Source organism: Podarcis bocagei (assembly GCF_964188305.1).
Source record: "Podarcis bocagei genome assembly, chromosome: 13".
Lineage (NCBI taxonomy): Eukaryota > Metazoa > Chordata > Lepidosauria > Squamata > Lacertidae > Podarcis > Podarcis bocagei.
Window position 1 is genome coordinate 45686313 of NC_138138.1, and position 16451 is coordinate 45702763.

The 16451-nt window shown below is 41.6% G+C and overlaps 1 protein-coding gene across 1 annotated transcript; it reads left to right on the forward strand.

Moving 5' to 3' along the window:
• Positions 1 to 8958: 8958 nt before the first annotated feature.
• On the forward strand, positions 8959 to 9858 carry LOC308571847 (vomeronasal type-2 receptor 26-like; the record flags this gene model as incomplete). Its single annotated transcript, XM_081167461.1, has 1 exon — positions 8959 to 9858. One exon carries the CDS (start codon positions 8959 to 8961, stop codon positions 9856 to 9858), a length of 900 nt encoding a protein of 299 aa, XP_081023587.1.
• Positions 9859 to 16451: the final 6593 nt, after the last annotated feature.

Consider the following 16451-nt stretch of genomic DNA (forward strand, 5'->3'; position numbering starts at 1 on the left):
CTTACACCTATGAAATATTCCAAAGAATCTTCCCTGGCTACAACCTAAGTTTATTTTGAGGTTCAACCTGTAAAAAAATACATTCCCCTTTCTGAGTTTTCTGGAAGCTGATAGTGAGGGATGGTTCTAGTTATCAGAATTAAAAGTAATGCCATGAGCTGGCTGTTCAGGAAAGCAAAATGTGCAGGTTTGTGTTTCAATATATTCTCACATACTTCCCTGTACTATGGACAAATAATAGGGTGTTGTTGCTGATAATGCCAAAGTGGCAGGTTTGATCCCTTTATATGACAGCTGCATATTCCTGCATTGCAGGGGGTGGGGCTAAATGAGTGGTTCTCAGACAATGGTCTCCATCTGTTTTGGGGCTACAACACCCACCATCCCTAGCTAGCAGGACCAGTTTTCAGGGATGATGGGAATTGTAGTTCAGAAACAGATGGAGACTCAAGTTTGAGAAGCACTGGGCTAAATGATTCTCAGGGTCCCTTCCAACTCTACAATTCTACGATTCGTGAAGATGCGCTGTTGTTTAATATGTAGTTCTCATTACAGGCCAATGACACATCTCTACCAGCATATCCTGGCCATGGCATTTGCTGTAAAAGAGATCAGTGGAAATCCCCAAATCTTACCCAACGTCACTCTAGGATTTCACATTTATAATAGCCATTTCAGTGCAAGCTGGACCTATCAAGCCTCCATGGAACTTCTCTCTAGACAAGGACGACTCATCCCTAACTACAAATGCGATGTGGTGAACACCCCAGTTGCAATCATTGGAGGATCGAACTCTGAAGTAGGCCTTGACATGGCAACAATCCTCTGCATCTACAAGATGCCACAAGTAAGATGTGTACTTGGGTTTATTACTGATGGGTCATAAGCAAGCCAATTACAAATATAATCAGACTGAATGTGGGTACTTGAATGAATGAGTGATTCACCATGTTTGAGATTTAGAGGACCAGCAAATGAAGGCACAGTCAAATCTCAGTTGTCAAACATAACCCAGTCTGGAAGCCCGTTCAGCTTCTGAAATCTTTGAAAGCCGAGGCGCAGCTTCCAATTGGTTGCAAGAGAAATTGGCAAAAGTCAGAGTACAGGCAAAAAAATAGGCAGTGGGAGATTTTTCTAACTTGGCTCCATAAATTATTGAAGGACATGGAAATACTGAAGCATCCCCATGTAGACACAACATATGGAATCATTCCTCACTGAACATTATAATGAAGAATCATATGAACTGTGGAAACATTATATGGACTAAACATGTAGATCTAGCATGAAACAATTCCACAATGGTTTGCCGTTACAGGCACATAACAGTTGTGGCAGCTCCAGGGAGAGCCACAAGAATGGACACAGTAGACTGGTATTGGGTTGCATTAAGCCACAGCTTTATTGATTCCTGGACAGAGTAGGTTTGGCCAAGGCATTGGGCGTGTGTCCAGCATCAGGCAGTCCACCTGCTACCTGATATGAATCTGGTGGCATTGACCTTGTGTTAGAGAGTCGATTGCAATGTGGATTAGGTGCCACAACCCCACACAGACTGCCATTGGGAGAGGTGTATTGGCCCATCAGTCTCCCAGTGGACTCCCGGACAGAGTCACCACTCCTAGACCCCTCTAATGGGGTATCCCTGTGACTAAGAATCCAGCCCAGTGCCTTCTCTGCCAAAGTTGTGATGATTGTTATGAAGTAGGTGGAATCCTGCAAGCTGGCCAATTTGCTGGCAGGGGGAAATTCCTCCATAGCCTTCAATATGGTGATTGAGTAAACCATAGCAAGGTCCATATGCAACTCTCCTGCTCACCCACACAGTGAACCCCTAACAGACTAGGTAGGTGAAAAATCCAGAGACGATCAGCCAAGAGGGTGCCCTACATCCGGCTGCTCCCTTAAATAGGCCAGGGGCGGGTTGGGTGCAGCTCCCAAGCCCCTGCCACTGATTGGCCGTGTGGGCACTGCCCACCCATATTGGCAGAACTGTTGCGGCCAGCAGTGGGGTGGCACCAGGTGACCAACCCCTCCCCTGGACATGCCAGAAGATGGTGGCCTCTCTGAACCCACCATGGCTGTGCCATGCTGCCATCACCCACCCAGAGCCCCAGATATGAAATTTTGATGTTGTCCCACTAAATTCCATATAGCAACCTGTTTTTATTTATTCTTGCAAATTCATTCATCTATATCCAGTGCTTTTTTTCTGGGAGGACACAGGTGTATGCATGTCCCTAAACATTTTGTGAATCTAATGGGAGAAGAAATTGTTGTTGTTGTTGTTGTTGTTGTTGTTTTAAAAAAGTTAGTTTCTTCTCTAATACGTTGAATCATCAGTTCTGTTGCTACCCCCAATGGTGGCATCTTTTCCTGTCATGGTATTTCCTGAGTCTCAGATGAAATTGAGAGTTTAATATGTGAAGTGGGAGTTGTAAGTAGGGCAGATGTTAGTGCACACAACCTCTTGCCAATGTGGAAGTTACTGTCAGCTGTCAGCTGTCAGCTGTGTAACATGAGGTGATGCATGTTCTTTATACTTTTGCCCATTAACAGTATTTATTTTCCCCAATTTGAACTATAAAATGGTGATTTTCTTGAGTCAAAATGAGAGTACCCCTAAACATTTATTAAAAAATAAAGCACTGTCTATATCTGCAGATTCCAAATCAACATAAATAAATAACAAATTGAATAGCCCCTGTCAATCAATACTCATTAACTGAAAGTTGAAATCTTGTTTTGAGTTTATTTGGTATTTGGATCTCAACATTTGGTATCTCCTTTCCCTATCTCTTTATAAAAATGATTGTCTTTAGCTCATCTATGGCTCTTCTCCTATTTTGAATAAAGACATGCAAGCGGTTTTCTTCCATAAAATATTTCCAGATGGGATTCAACAATATGAGGGGATCGTCCAGCTACTGCTGCATTTCAGTTGGATGTGGATTGGCGTGCTTTTTCTCTACGATGACACTGGAGACAGATTTGTACAAAACGTTCTTCCCATGTTTGCCGAGAAGGGCATCTGCTTTGATTTTATAGAAAATTTTCCTAAAGTATCTTTTTCTGATGATTTGGATGACCTGGTGGAGGAAGGTTCTAAAACAATCAGCATTATTGTGGGAAGCACCACAAATGTTGTAGTTGTGAATGGTGAAATTCATACAATTATGGTAATGAGAATGATGCCCAGTCTTGCAGAAGCAAATGGCATGAAAATAGAAGGCAAGGCAAAAGTCTGGATTATGACAGCTCAGATGGACTTCACATCCTTTCCCATTCAAAGAGGTTGGGACGTAGCTTTCCTCCACGGTGCTCTAGCCTTTGCAGTTCATTCTAGGGATCTCCTAAGATTCCAGAAATTTATTCAGATGAGAAACCCAATCTTGGAAAAAGAAGATGGCTTTGTCAGGCTTTTCTGGGAAGAGGCATTTCATTGTCATTTTACTGATCCTACTTTGGAGGAGAAAGATGAACAGATCTGCACTGGGGAGGAGAATATTGAGAGCCTTCCTGGGTCTGTTTTTGAAATGAGCATGACAGCCCACAGCTACAGCATCTACAATTCTGTATATGTTGTGGCACATGCTTTGCACAACATGCTTTCCACCAAATTAAAATACAGAGGAATGGCAGGTACAGTAAGGTGGGAACTTTTGAATCAACAGCCATGGCAGGTAAAGTTCTATTCCAAATAATACAGATGTTTGTTGCTAAATCTGGCTAGTTATAGGGTACCGTGATATCATAATTCATATGAAGTCAGCCCTGGTTTCTTGGAAACATTCCAGGAAAGTGAAGAAGCCCTAAATATTGTGCTAAAGGATTATTGTTGTTGTTGTTGTTGTTGTTGTTGTTGTTGTTGTTGTTATTATTATTATTATTATTATTATTATTATTATTTAATTAAAATTGCCAACAACTCTATCAAGCTCAAGGCAACCCAAATCAACTTACAGCCAAACAAATATCCAATAAACCCCACATACACACATTTAAATACATTAAAAATATCTCACCCACTTCTAAAAGGCCCCAGATAGTTCAAGGCCCAATGTGTGGTTACAGAGCACAGTTTTCTGCTGGCTCCTAAAGATATATAGTGATGGTGCCAGGTGAGCAAAACTGGGGAGAGTGTTCCATAGACAGGGAATGCTGCAGAAAACTCCTGTTCTTCTGTTGCCACCCTCTGGACCTCTCATAGAGTGGGCACAAGAAGTAGGGTCTCCCATGATGAGTGCAGGGTCTGGGTTGGTTCATATGTGAAGAGGCGGTCCTTGAGATATTGAGATCTCTGAACCATTTATGGCTTTATAGGAAACTAATGCAGTGGTACCTTGTTTCTCGAACTTAATCTATTCCAGGAGTCTGTTCAACTCCCAAAACTGTTCAAAAACCAAGGTGTGGCTTCCATTTGGCTGCAGGAGCTTCCTGCACTCAAGCCGTCGGATGTTCGGCTTCCGAAAAATATTCACAAACATTTTACTTACTTCTGGTCATATCCAGAGAGTAGCACCCTAAAAAGCTTAGGGCCCATCTATCTGAAAGAATGTCCTGTTTGACCTTTGAGGTTCATTTGGGAAACAAAAACAAATGAACATTCAAGTAGATCATATTGCTTAAAAGAATCAGCACTATCACCCTTTTTATATGCCCATAAATATCTCCCCCTCTTTCAGCAACCTCAATTATCTAAGAAGGGCCTCATTAAGAGAGAGGGGGGGCAGTTTTTAAACAGAACACAAACCATTATATCAATCATGAAATATAACCACAATGTTATTGTGTTTGGGCACTTATTCGTGAATTCTCTCCCACTGTCTATATAGCTCCACCACTTTCTGAGAAGTGTATCGTTTAATAATAGTGCTGGGGAAGAAGTTTCATTTGACCAAAACGGACAATTAGTATCTGGATTTGATATTATCAACTGGATCACATTCCCAAATGAGTCATTTCTTAGAGTCAAAGTTGGAAGGCTGGATTCCCAGGCTCCTCTGGACAAGGGGTTAACCATTCATGATGATGCCATCATGTGGCCAGACAGATTTAACCAGGTAAGTTCCATTTCAGAAAGTCCGCTGATATTTTTTTCCAGTGGGCCATAGCGATTTCACTGTAATATATTAAAGCATCCATTCTCAGATCAAACTAGATGTAACTATGGAGATATAAAGCCATTACACTAATCAAAATTACCACCAAAATAAGATATTATAATAGTGTTGGGGGCATAGGAGGACCAACATGGTATAGGTATGGGGCAGAAATCCAGTGAAAACAAATCATGATGGGAGGACCTATAGGTATGCAGGATCAGACCAATGGCCTATCTAATCCAGCATCTTGTTGTCACAGTGGCCAACCAGATGCTTATGAATCATAGAATCATAGAATCATAGAGTTGGAAGAGACCACAAGGGCCCTCGAGTCCAACCCCCTGCCAAGCAGGAAACACCATCAGAGCACTCCTGACATATGGTTGTCAAGCCTCTGCTTAAAGACCTCCAAAGAAGGAGACTCCACCACACTCCTTGGCAGCAAATTCCACTGTCGAACAGCTCTTACTGTCAGGAAGTTCTTCCTAATGTTTAGGTGGAATCTTCTTTCTTGTAGTTTGGATCCATTGCTCCGTGTCCGCTTCTCTGGAGCAGCAGAAAACAACCTTTCTCCCTCCTCTATGTGACATCCTTTTATATATTTGAACATGGCTATCATATCACCCCTTAACCTCCTCTTCTCCAGGCTAAACATGCCCAGCTCCCTTAGCTGTTCCTCATATGAGAAGCTAGAAGGAGGACCTGCACACAATAACACTCTCCCTTCCTGTAGTTTCCAGCAACTGGTCTTCAGAATACCCAGATGAACCACTTACCTTATGTCTCACATATGATGTTGGATAACTGCCTGTATTTCTTTTCTTTTTCTTTCTAAAAAGCAGTTACAGTCACCAACATGTGACTGCCTAATGCATGGCAGTTCTGCTTCCCCATGTCTTGAGAAGAAAGCAAATCTTCAGGAACTTGCAGATCCTGATGACATCCCATGACTGATAGAGGGAATTATACGTAGCTATGTATATAAAATACATTGTAAGTTGAAATCAAATAACTTATAAATGGCTGTAAATAATTTTTAAAGCAAACAAGAGAAACCATGAGCGAATTTTTAAACAGTTTCACACAGATTTGTGCAGATTCTTTCTAAAATAGTTTCACACTATAAGTATCTAGGAGTGGCGGTCCAGGCTTCAGGAACCAATAAAATTCATATTAATTCCATTGGGAGTGCTAGGGAAAGATCTGCTAACTGTACCCTCAAATTCCTTAGAACTAAAATTATATAAGGCCCTAAAATTATATAAGGCCAAAACACTGGCACAACTCCTTTATGGATCCTTTATCTGGCCCACCATCCTCTTCTTTCACTCTGAGAGAACTGAGAGAGTTAAATCTAAATTTCTCAGAGCCCTCTTACAAGTCCCCAGATGCGTTTCAAATGCATGGGTTAGATTAGAAATGGGGATGATGAGAGTCAAGTCTCATATTAACGTAACATCAATCTGTAAGTGGTTGACATTGAAATTGCTCCCCCAAGGTATAGCTTCACTGATTCATTGTGATCATTTCCAGTCTGGCTGGCAGATAGCGGTCCTGAACTCTCTGCAGAAATTGGGTCTTGCGCCTCAAGCCATCTTAAATTTGGGATTGGCTCAAGTAAGATCCATAGTCAGACAAAGAATTATGGACATAGAGAGACAGCAGGACTGCTTGAGGTCCGCTGATTACATAATTGCAGAACACGAGAGATATGTTGCTGTCCCAGCAGCATACCTCCATTTCCTTGTATCCAGAAATGCAAGAGGGGCCTTTATCTCACCAGAAGTTTGGCTCTGCCGTCGCCGGTTCTGGAAGGATCTTTTGGAAAAGTCCCGTACACCCAGAGATTTTGCGCCTGCCCATTAGGGAAAATGGGAAGCCCTGAACACTTATTTTTTAGATGTCCTTTTTACGATGAGGCAGTAGAGATACCATCAACCCCCATCTGGTAAGGCTTACTGACCTTCTGGACAAGCCAAAACTCAATTTTCTCCTTTTAGAAAAAAATCACAAGACGACCTGGATGGTCGCCAGATTTTGCGCACAGATTTGTAGATGCAGAATACCTGCCGGAAAACTGCCATAGCTGGCCTCCTAGGTGTCCCAGGGTCAATCTGCATGTTAGTCTAATCTTAGGTCTTTTCGTGTACATGCGACTATTTCAATTTTAATCTATAAGTTGTTATTGTATACTGTTTTAAATGTCTATTTCACTTTTGTGAAAGTAGTCTCAATTGTGCTTCTTGAACTGGTCTTTGACCGTAATAAATTATTATTATTATTATTATTATTATTATTATTATTATTATTATTATTATTATTATTACCCACATGGAACCAGGAACTGGGTAGGCTTTAATAGTATTGTGTAAAAATAGCTAGAGGGATATTTATATTGCAGGAAAGGTATAGAATGTTGAGTTGACCCCTAATATACAGAGAAGACCCCAAAGCTCTGCTAATTAGTATATCCATACAATGACAGCAGCAGATCATTGCCATGGATCCACCATGTTACAAAAACATTCAAAGACTATTATAGTAGTTTTGCCTAAGTTTTGTCTGGTCCGCTTCCTAAGACTAATTGCATAGATGTCACAATTGCAAAATATAGCTCACTGGTTCTATGAGATTCAAACAAGCCAAAAAGACAGTTGATTAGAATATTTATAAAATGTTTTTAAAAAATTCAGAAGATCCTTCTCACTGTTACCCTATGTTACGACCAACATTCAAGTCTCATTCCTTTACATCAGTCTCTCAGTTACCATGATCCAAAGCCAGTGTTCAAAGAAGCCTCAGTTGAAAACTCAAGTGTTTCCTAAGAGAGTGCATAAAGGGCAATGAATAATGTAAATAAACAAAACAAAACAAACCTTAATGGTTTCTCTATATATAATACAATGAACTCAGTGCTTTTTTTCTAGAAAAAATGGTTCTGGTACTGCGTACCCTTGAATACCCCCAGGAAGAAAGGATTAGCTGAACTATTAAGCTTTCACTTGAATGTTTTCTAGTTCATAAGACTCTGGACTTCTAAAAGTTGGTGTTGTTGAAACATTTACCAAAAAGGTTTTCATGAAAACAAAGGTGTAGGAGAAACAGTAGAGGTACTGATTCCAGTACTGGAGTTTGTTGCAAATAAAGCGCTCTCACATTGCCATATGGCAAGCTACCTATGGCATAAATGTACCGTGTTTTTTGCTCTATAAGACTCACTTTTCCCCTCCTAAAAAGTAAGGGGAAATGTGTGTGCGTCTTATGGAGCTGCGCGGCTATCCCAGAAGCCAGAACAGCAAGAGGGATTGCTGCTTTCACTGCGCAGCGATCCCTCTTGCTGTTCTGGCTTCTGAGATTCAGAATATTTTTTTTCTTGTTTTCCTCCTCCAAAAACTAGGTGCGTCTTGTGGTCTGGTGCGTCTTATAAAGCGAAAAATATGGTAGATTTCCTATCATGGGGTTGTTATGTGAGCTGCAGATTACCAACCCTTCTTTTCTTTCATTTATGAACAGGTAGAGCCCCTTTCTGAGTGCAATGAGAAGTGCCTTTCAGGTTATAGTAGAACCAAGAAGGAAGGGCAACCATCTTGCTGCTATGATTGCCTCCCATGTCCAGAAGAGAAGATCTCAAACCAGACAGGTAGGAGATTTATTTTATGCTATGTAGCTATGTTACTCTTTCTTAGGTGCACACCAGAACTTAATTTCCATAATGTGTACAGTGTATGGAGGTGGATTATATACTGTCTGATATTACCATTGAGAATTATGTCATTTACTTTTTAAGCCAAAGTTTGCTGGGTGGGCCAGATAGCACTTACTTGTATAGAGAACAACAATTTCTTTTTCAGACATGGATGACTGTTTTGAATGCCCTGGAGACCAGTATTCAAACATTTACCAGAATGGATGCCTTCCGAAACAAATAACCTTCTTGTCTTATGAAGAACCTCTGGGAATCAGTTTGGGTACTCTTGATCTCACCTTTTCTTTCATCACAGCTTTGGTGCTTCAAATCTTCATTAAGTACAGGGATACTCCCATAGTCAAGGCCAACAACCGGAACCTCACCTATGCTCTCCTCATCTCCCTCTTGCTCGCTTTCTCTTCTGCTTTGTTGTTCATTGGCCAGCCTGTACAGCTAACGTGCCTCCTTCAACAAACTGCTTTTGCCATGATTTTCTCAGTGGCAGTTTCTTGCATATTGGCCAAAACCACCATTGTGGTTCTAGCATTCACGGCCAGCAAGCCAGGGTCTAGGATGAGGAAATGGGTAGGCAATCAACTATCTAGTTGCATTGTCTTTTGCTGCTCCCTTATTCAGGCTGGTATTTGTATGATTTGGCTGATAACTTCTCCCCCATTCCCAGATTTTGACATGCACTCAATGACTGAAGAAATTGTACTAAAATGTAACGAAGCTTCAACTATGATGTTTTGCTGTGCCCTGGGATTCATGGGTTTCCTGGCTATTGTCAGCTTCACGGTGGCTTTTCTGGCTAGGAAGTTACCCGACAGTTTCAATGAAGCCAAGTTCATCACCTTCAGCATGCTGGTCTTTTGCAGTGTTTGGTTGTCCTTTATTCCAACCTACCTGAGTACCAAGGGGAAATATATGGTGGCAGTGGAGGTCTTCTCCATCTTGTCCTCTAGTTTTGGATTACTGGGCTGTATCTTTTTCCCTAAATGCTTTGTTATTTTGCTGAGGCCAGAGTTGAACAGCAAAGAGAAACTGATAAGAAGAAAGAATTGAAGAATCAACATGTCTCTGTCATGCTGAGGTGTTATGTACTGTTTTTATTCCCAGTAAAGAATCATATATAACTGTGATGTGGAATATCAGTTTGGGGACCAAAACAATCCTCCAGGATTCTTTACCTGCCTTGTGGATCTCTGCCCAGACTATTTCCGTGTCCTGCCACACACCACTCAGTGACCTTGCTTGACCCTCCTTGACTTTTTTTGCTAGGTTGCAGTGTGTCCTTGAGGTCTAATAATGCTTCTCAGTTTTCTAGATAGAGGAAAGAAAGGGTTGCATGAGCATGTGTATAAACCACAGTTCTGTAGAAAAGTAAAATTTAGATTTGCACCACTTCCCACTTTTTTGAAAACATTTTTATTTATTTTTATCATTCAAACAGTTTGTATAATCATTTTGTGAGATTCTCTGAATCTCGTGACTCCCCCCCCCATCCCCTACATGGGTCCTTAAAACAGAATCTAAAACTACATATCAGTACATTCTCCACAATTTTCATTTTTCTAAATTATCCATAATCTTCGTTACTTTACATGTGTTTCTTAGAGTCCAGTTAGTGTTTAAATTTGCTTACAGTGGTCTCCTAGGCAAGCTATAAATAGTTCTTCCCACTTTTGCCCTTGGCCCTGTCCACAACTGCAATTTGGCTCCTAGGAGGTTGTCCGATGGTTATGTGGCCTATCCCTGCTTTACAACTTTAAAACAACAACAACTGTATTTGATGAAATTAGCTGTAAGATTGGCTGCAGTGGTTTTCCTGTTTGAGGGGAGGGAGGTTGATTGCTGTTTGAGGAGGTTTTCCTATTCTGTTCAAATGAAAAAATATTTTAATTAAAGGTAAAGGTACACCTGACCATTAGGTCCAGTCATGAATAACTCTGGGGTTGCGCACTCATCTCACTTTAATGGCCAAGGGAGCCGGTGTTTGTCAGCAGACAGCTTCTGGGTCATGTAGCCAGCATGACTAACCTGCTTCTGGCAAACCAGAGCAGCGCACAGAAACGCTGTTTACCTTCCTTCCGGAGTGGTACCTATTTATCTACTTGCATTTTGACATGCATTCAAACTGCTAGGTGGGCAGAAGCTGGAACTGAACAACGGAAGCTCACCCCATCGCAGAGATTTGAACCACCGACCATCTGATCGGCAAGCCCTAGGCTCTGTGGTTTAGACCACAGCGCCACCCGCGTCCCTATTTTCCCTCATACTGACTACCAAAGATCATTTAAAGAACCTGCAGAGTTAATTGGCAAAACGGCTGGCTAAAAGTAAGCTTGTGTAAATTAAACTGGTTTATATTCATACAAGATCTAAACCCCATTTATTAGCATTGCTACTGCTCTGACTATCCCAGGAGGAGAGAAAACAAGCTTTTGAAATAAAGTTGGAGTAGATTACTCTTGTTGGTTCCTTCCAACTCTACAATTCTATGATTCTAAGTTTTACACAGAGTTCCCAGATCACCAAACCAAGCTGAGCAAGCTATAACAACAAATAGAGAAAACCAAGAATGCCCTCGTATAACAGATACATTTAATTTCATAGAATAGAGCGGGGAAGGGGAATCTTTTACAGCTCAGGGCCAGATGAAAAACCATCTGATCTTCCATAGGCAATTTTTGATATGAGGCAGTTTGAGAAATTGGCCCCATTTAGGAATGTGTGCAAAACTTTATCCAGCCATTTTTAATAACTTCTGATACATTTTATTTAAGGCCTGTTATCTGGAACCTGACACACACATGTTCGTGCATGTGCAATACTCTGTAGTTCATTGTTATTTTCTTACTCTTTCACTAAGAATTACCAAGACAAGTTTAGCTCAGGTGTGATAAACATCTTTTGTTTTTCGTCTGCAACGTTGTCAAGAACCAAGAACTAATAGTAGGTGGTGATCTCTCGTTTAATTGTCCAATTAACCATAATAATAACTTCAATACATTCTCCCCATCCCTAGGGAGTTCCAGTAGCTACAAGCAAAACTATGAAGAGAAAAAATTGCTACTAAAACCTGTTGCTAATATATTCTATGCAGAACCTGTAGTTTAACAGAACTCTGTCAGTCTAAACATTGATTCTTTACGTTTAATATTTCTGACTTTACATCTGCTGAATGAGCAGTCATTCCACTGCAGCTTTGCTAATCACGGTCCCTCTAACAACAGTATGGAAAACAATGATTTTTTTTGAAAAATGAAGGCTTTCTGCAAGATGGTACTATTTGTTATCTTGGTATTAGCATTGCTGCCACAGGCTATGTGCAAGGCTTCTATTGCTCTGTGCTCCATCTTAGACCCTCTTCCTATTCTTCACCAATATTATCAATCAGGAGACCTCATAATTGCTGGCATTACATCTCAGGTTTTTATATTATCAAACAGCATCAGCTTTAAAATACATCCATCTCAGAAACTTTCTGATGACCGTATGTATGTAACTGGGTTTTAAAACAATTTGAAACTGTAATCAATATATTCCCCATCTTTGCATCATTCGTTTTATTGCTTACTTCTACTAAACCTTTTCTTCCTATTGTTCTGAATTTGTTGTTTTTAGGTGTGTGTGTGGTGGGGGGAGATATGTTCTTGGTTCTTTCCTGTGAGGAGTTGTATCCATCCTTAACGGGTTTATTGGTTTTATAGTTTCCCCCACTCTATTGAATAGGAACAATTGCAACATAGTCTCCTATTTGCATTACTTTTTCTAGGCTGGTTTTGACATATTACAAAGTGATATTTAAAACCTATGGCTTGGTTGTGTCACTTAGTCATTCATTCCCTTTGTTCTCCAATACCAGGATGTTTGTAACGATTGCTTGGGAATGAACATTCAGTTAGCAGTTCCTTCTGCAAAACATTATTGGATAATCATTTTAAACCATGGTTAAATCAAACTATGGTTTAAATGTGAATGTACAGTGTGGTAGTACATGCTACTGAAATGGTGAGTTCTAGAACAATTCCCATAGGCATCTGGCTGTTTACTGTGTAACCATGGGTAGGCAAACTAAGGCCCAGGGCTGGATCTGGCCCAATAGCCTTCTCAATCCAGCCCATGGACAGTCCAGGAATCAACATGTTTTTACATGAGTAGAATGTGTCCTTTTATTTAAAATGCATCTCTGGGTTATTCGTGGGGCATAGGAGTTCATTCATCCCCCCCAAAAAAATATAGTCTGCCCCCCCACAAGGTCTGAGGGACAGTGGACTGGCCCCCTGCTGAAAAAGTTAGCTGACCCCTGGTGTAAACTGAAATCTGGTCTGGATGGGACTGTGACTTTAGTCCTATTTTATTCCTGCTGCTGCCACAATGCTGGGAACTAAGTAATAGCCTGGCTTTGCTTTACTTCTGAACTTGGGTTGCTCCCAAATGAGCCACGAATGGCAGGGATTTCTCTTTGCTTGCTCTTTGTTTCTCTTAAACCAGCAAGCAGGTTCAGAAAGAAGCCACACCTGTCCAGATCACGATTTCACTCTGAGCAGCACAGCAATAGCTGGAGCAGGAAAGAAGCAAATAGCCCACCAGCAGCTGTGCATCCATAGTTTAGTTTAAGTATTATGTGTATCTTGCCTGTACCTGGCAAGATAGCCTGTATCTGAGAGGGCAAATGTCATTCACTGGCTGGGGGAGGTACCAGCTGGGGATTCCTCAAGGGAACCTCCAGGGGAAGAAGGCTCAGAGCTAGGAGATTGGTGGTGGGGCGACAATGAGTGGTCAGAGGGAGAAGAGGAAGCAGACTGGGAGGAGGAGGTGTAGGAAACTGAAGTGGTAACAGGGTTTAGTGAGCACGAAGACACCGTGGCAGAGAGCAGTCCAGAATCAGGGGTAGAAGTGGAAGCTGGAAAGGAGGTGGGACCAAGAGACAGAGATCAGGTGGGCTGCTGACGAAGCCAGAGGGTCTCCCCCTCCGGTGACCAGTTCCTCTCCCTCCTGGTCTCCCAGAACTGGAAGACGTATGAAGAGGGAGCAGCAACAAGAGACAAGACAAATGAACCTGAGATTGCTTGGGAAAGAAGGAAGGGGAAGAGGAGTCTTGGAGAGCGTAGGGACCATCAGTCCTTGCAACTGCCTCATTTGGGCAAGGCCTACTAGGAAGAGTTGCTGTGAGCACTAGGCCTGAGCTGTTTTGTTTCTTTGAATAAAGAGTTAACTTCACTGACAACTTGTGAGTTATTGCTGAGCTGCTCCCGACTCCCACCTTGGCAGCGAGGAAGTCAGCATTTGCATTTCTGTGGGATGCCCTCACCAGGAAGATGTACCTAGTGTCATCCCTGTCAGTCTTTTCATTTACGTAGACCTTTGCAATCATTAATGCTGCCTCCTATTCTTGTGCTCATATTTTAGCGGGGTTAGTAGAGCTTGCGCTTATTAATATGTTGCTGGATGAGCATTTTATGTCTTTTGTACAGCTAATTTTCTATGGCTTTAAATTGCTTTTATGTGTTGCATTTTACCTTGTCAAGTCACTTTGAGACTTTTTATTGTATAAAGAGAATGATAAATGTAAATACTTCTAAGGATGGTTATGAATATGTTGTTGTTGTTGTTGTTGTTGTTGTTGTTGTTGTTGTTGTTGTTGTTGTTGTTCTTGTTGTTGTTGTTCTTGTTGTTAAATATAATATTATCCCTAATTTAATATTGTGTTTTCAACACATGTATGAATCAGATGACATTCTAATGTAGCAATATCTATATACATAATAAACATCCTAATCTGAATGTCATGAATATTTTGCACCATGTAACCCTTCATGCAGTGTTCTACCTCAGACCTACCAGCACATCCTGGCCTTGGCATTTGCTGTAAAACAGATAAATGAAAATGGGCAGATCTTACCCAATGTCACCTTGGGCTTCCATGTCTATAATACCCAGTTCAGTGAAACATGGACCTATCTGGCATCAATGGAACTTCTCTCCAGGAGAGGCAGATTCATCCCCAACTACAAGTGTGATGCTGAGAACACTCCAGTCGCAGTTATTGGGGGACCAAACTCAAATGTCTGTCTCCACATGGCAACCATCCTCTGTATGTACAAGATGCCTCAAGTAAGGGCAAACTCTAGGGAAAGAATCCTTAAGATTCATGTGAGATTTTGAAGGGACATTGCAGGGTGCATATGGTGGTATGCATATTGTTCATGAGTAGGCAAACTAAGGGCCGGGGGCTGGATCCAGCCCAATCGCCTTCTAAATCCAGCCCACGGACGGTCTGGGAATCAACATGTTTTTACATGAATAGAATGTGCCCTTTTATTTAAAATGCATCTCTGGGTTATTTGTGGGGCATAGGAATTCATTCTCCCCCCCTCCAAAATATAGTCCAGCCCCCCACAAGGTCTGAGGGACAGTGGACCAGCCCCCTGCTGAAAAAGTTTGCTGGCCCCTGATATCGTCACTCCCAACCTTTAGTTGTGGGTAGGTTTACTCAACTCTATGAAAGAGGAACTCCTGTATTGCCTTCTCCTGAGGAGAGGAGCATTTTCTCACAATTATATAGCCTGTTGTGGTAAATAGGCTTAAAGTAGGAGGTTGCCCCTCACCCAAGTCCTCCTTCTGCTTTTTAATAGCATCTCACCCTCTCACCATTGAGTAGTGTGGGATTAGCCACTTGCCAATTCAGGAGGGGAACAGGAATTTTTGGTTGGCTTTTGAGTGCTCTCTTTTTCACCTACTTCACACTGTTCTGACTTATGGCTTGCAGTGGATTTGGCCATTTGGTTTAGCTGGCTTTTAGTGTAGACAGGTAAGGGATTCAAATAATGGCCTTCACTGAAGCATGTTAGGCGAAGGATACTCCAATAACGATCCCCGATTGCCATCTGGTTTGAGGAGCTGCTTGGACTGGCGATATCTCGGGTTCTTAATCTTAAATGATTATTTTAGAACTATCTCTTTCCTCCTACCCCTCCCCTTTTTCCCCTTAGTTCATATATGGCTCTGCTCCAGTAATGAATGAGAAAACTCAAGCTTTTTTCTTCCACCGGATGTTCCCAAATGGGACACATCATTTCATGGGTATACTCCACTTACTGCTGTACTTCAGGTGGATGTGGATTGGAGTGGTTTCTCAGGATGAGGAGAATACAGAGAAATTTGTTGAAAAGGTGCTTCCCATTTTTTCCAGAAAAGGTATATGCTTTGACTTCATAGAAAGATTTCCCAAACTTAAATTTTCAAATGAATTTGAGGATGCAGTGAGGGAGGGCTTTGAATCATTCATTGTTGCGATGCGAAGCACTGCCAATGTTGTGGTTGTACATGGAGAAATTCAGGACATGATAACGTTGAGAATTATACCTCAGGCTGCAGAATTCGAAGAAATACCGATACAAGCTGTGGCGAAAGTTTGGGTGATGACAGCCCAGATGGAGTTCACATCGCTTCGCTTACAAAGAAATTGGAGCCTACAGTTCATCCATGGTGCTCTATCCTTCACTACTCATTCAAAGGAGGTGTTGGGATTCCACACTTTTCTTCAGAGGAAGAGTCCTTCAGAAAAGGAAGATGGCTTCATTGAGGACTTCTGGGAAGAGGCATTTAACTGTTCATTCCACAGGTTTGTGGTGGATGAGATGGAAAGGAAA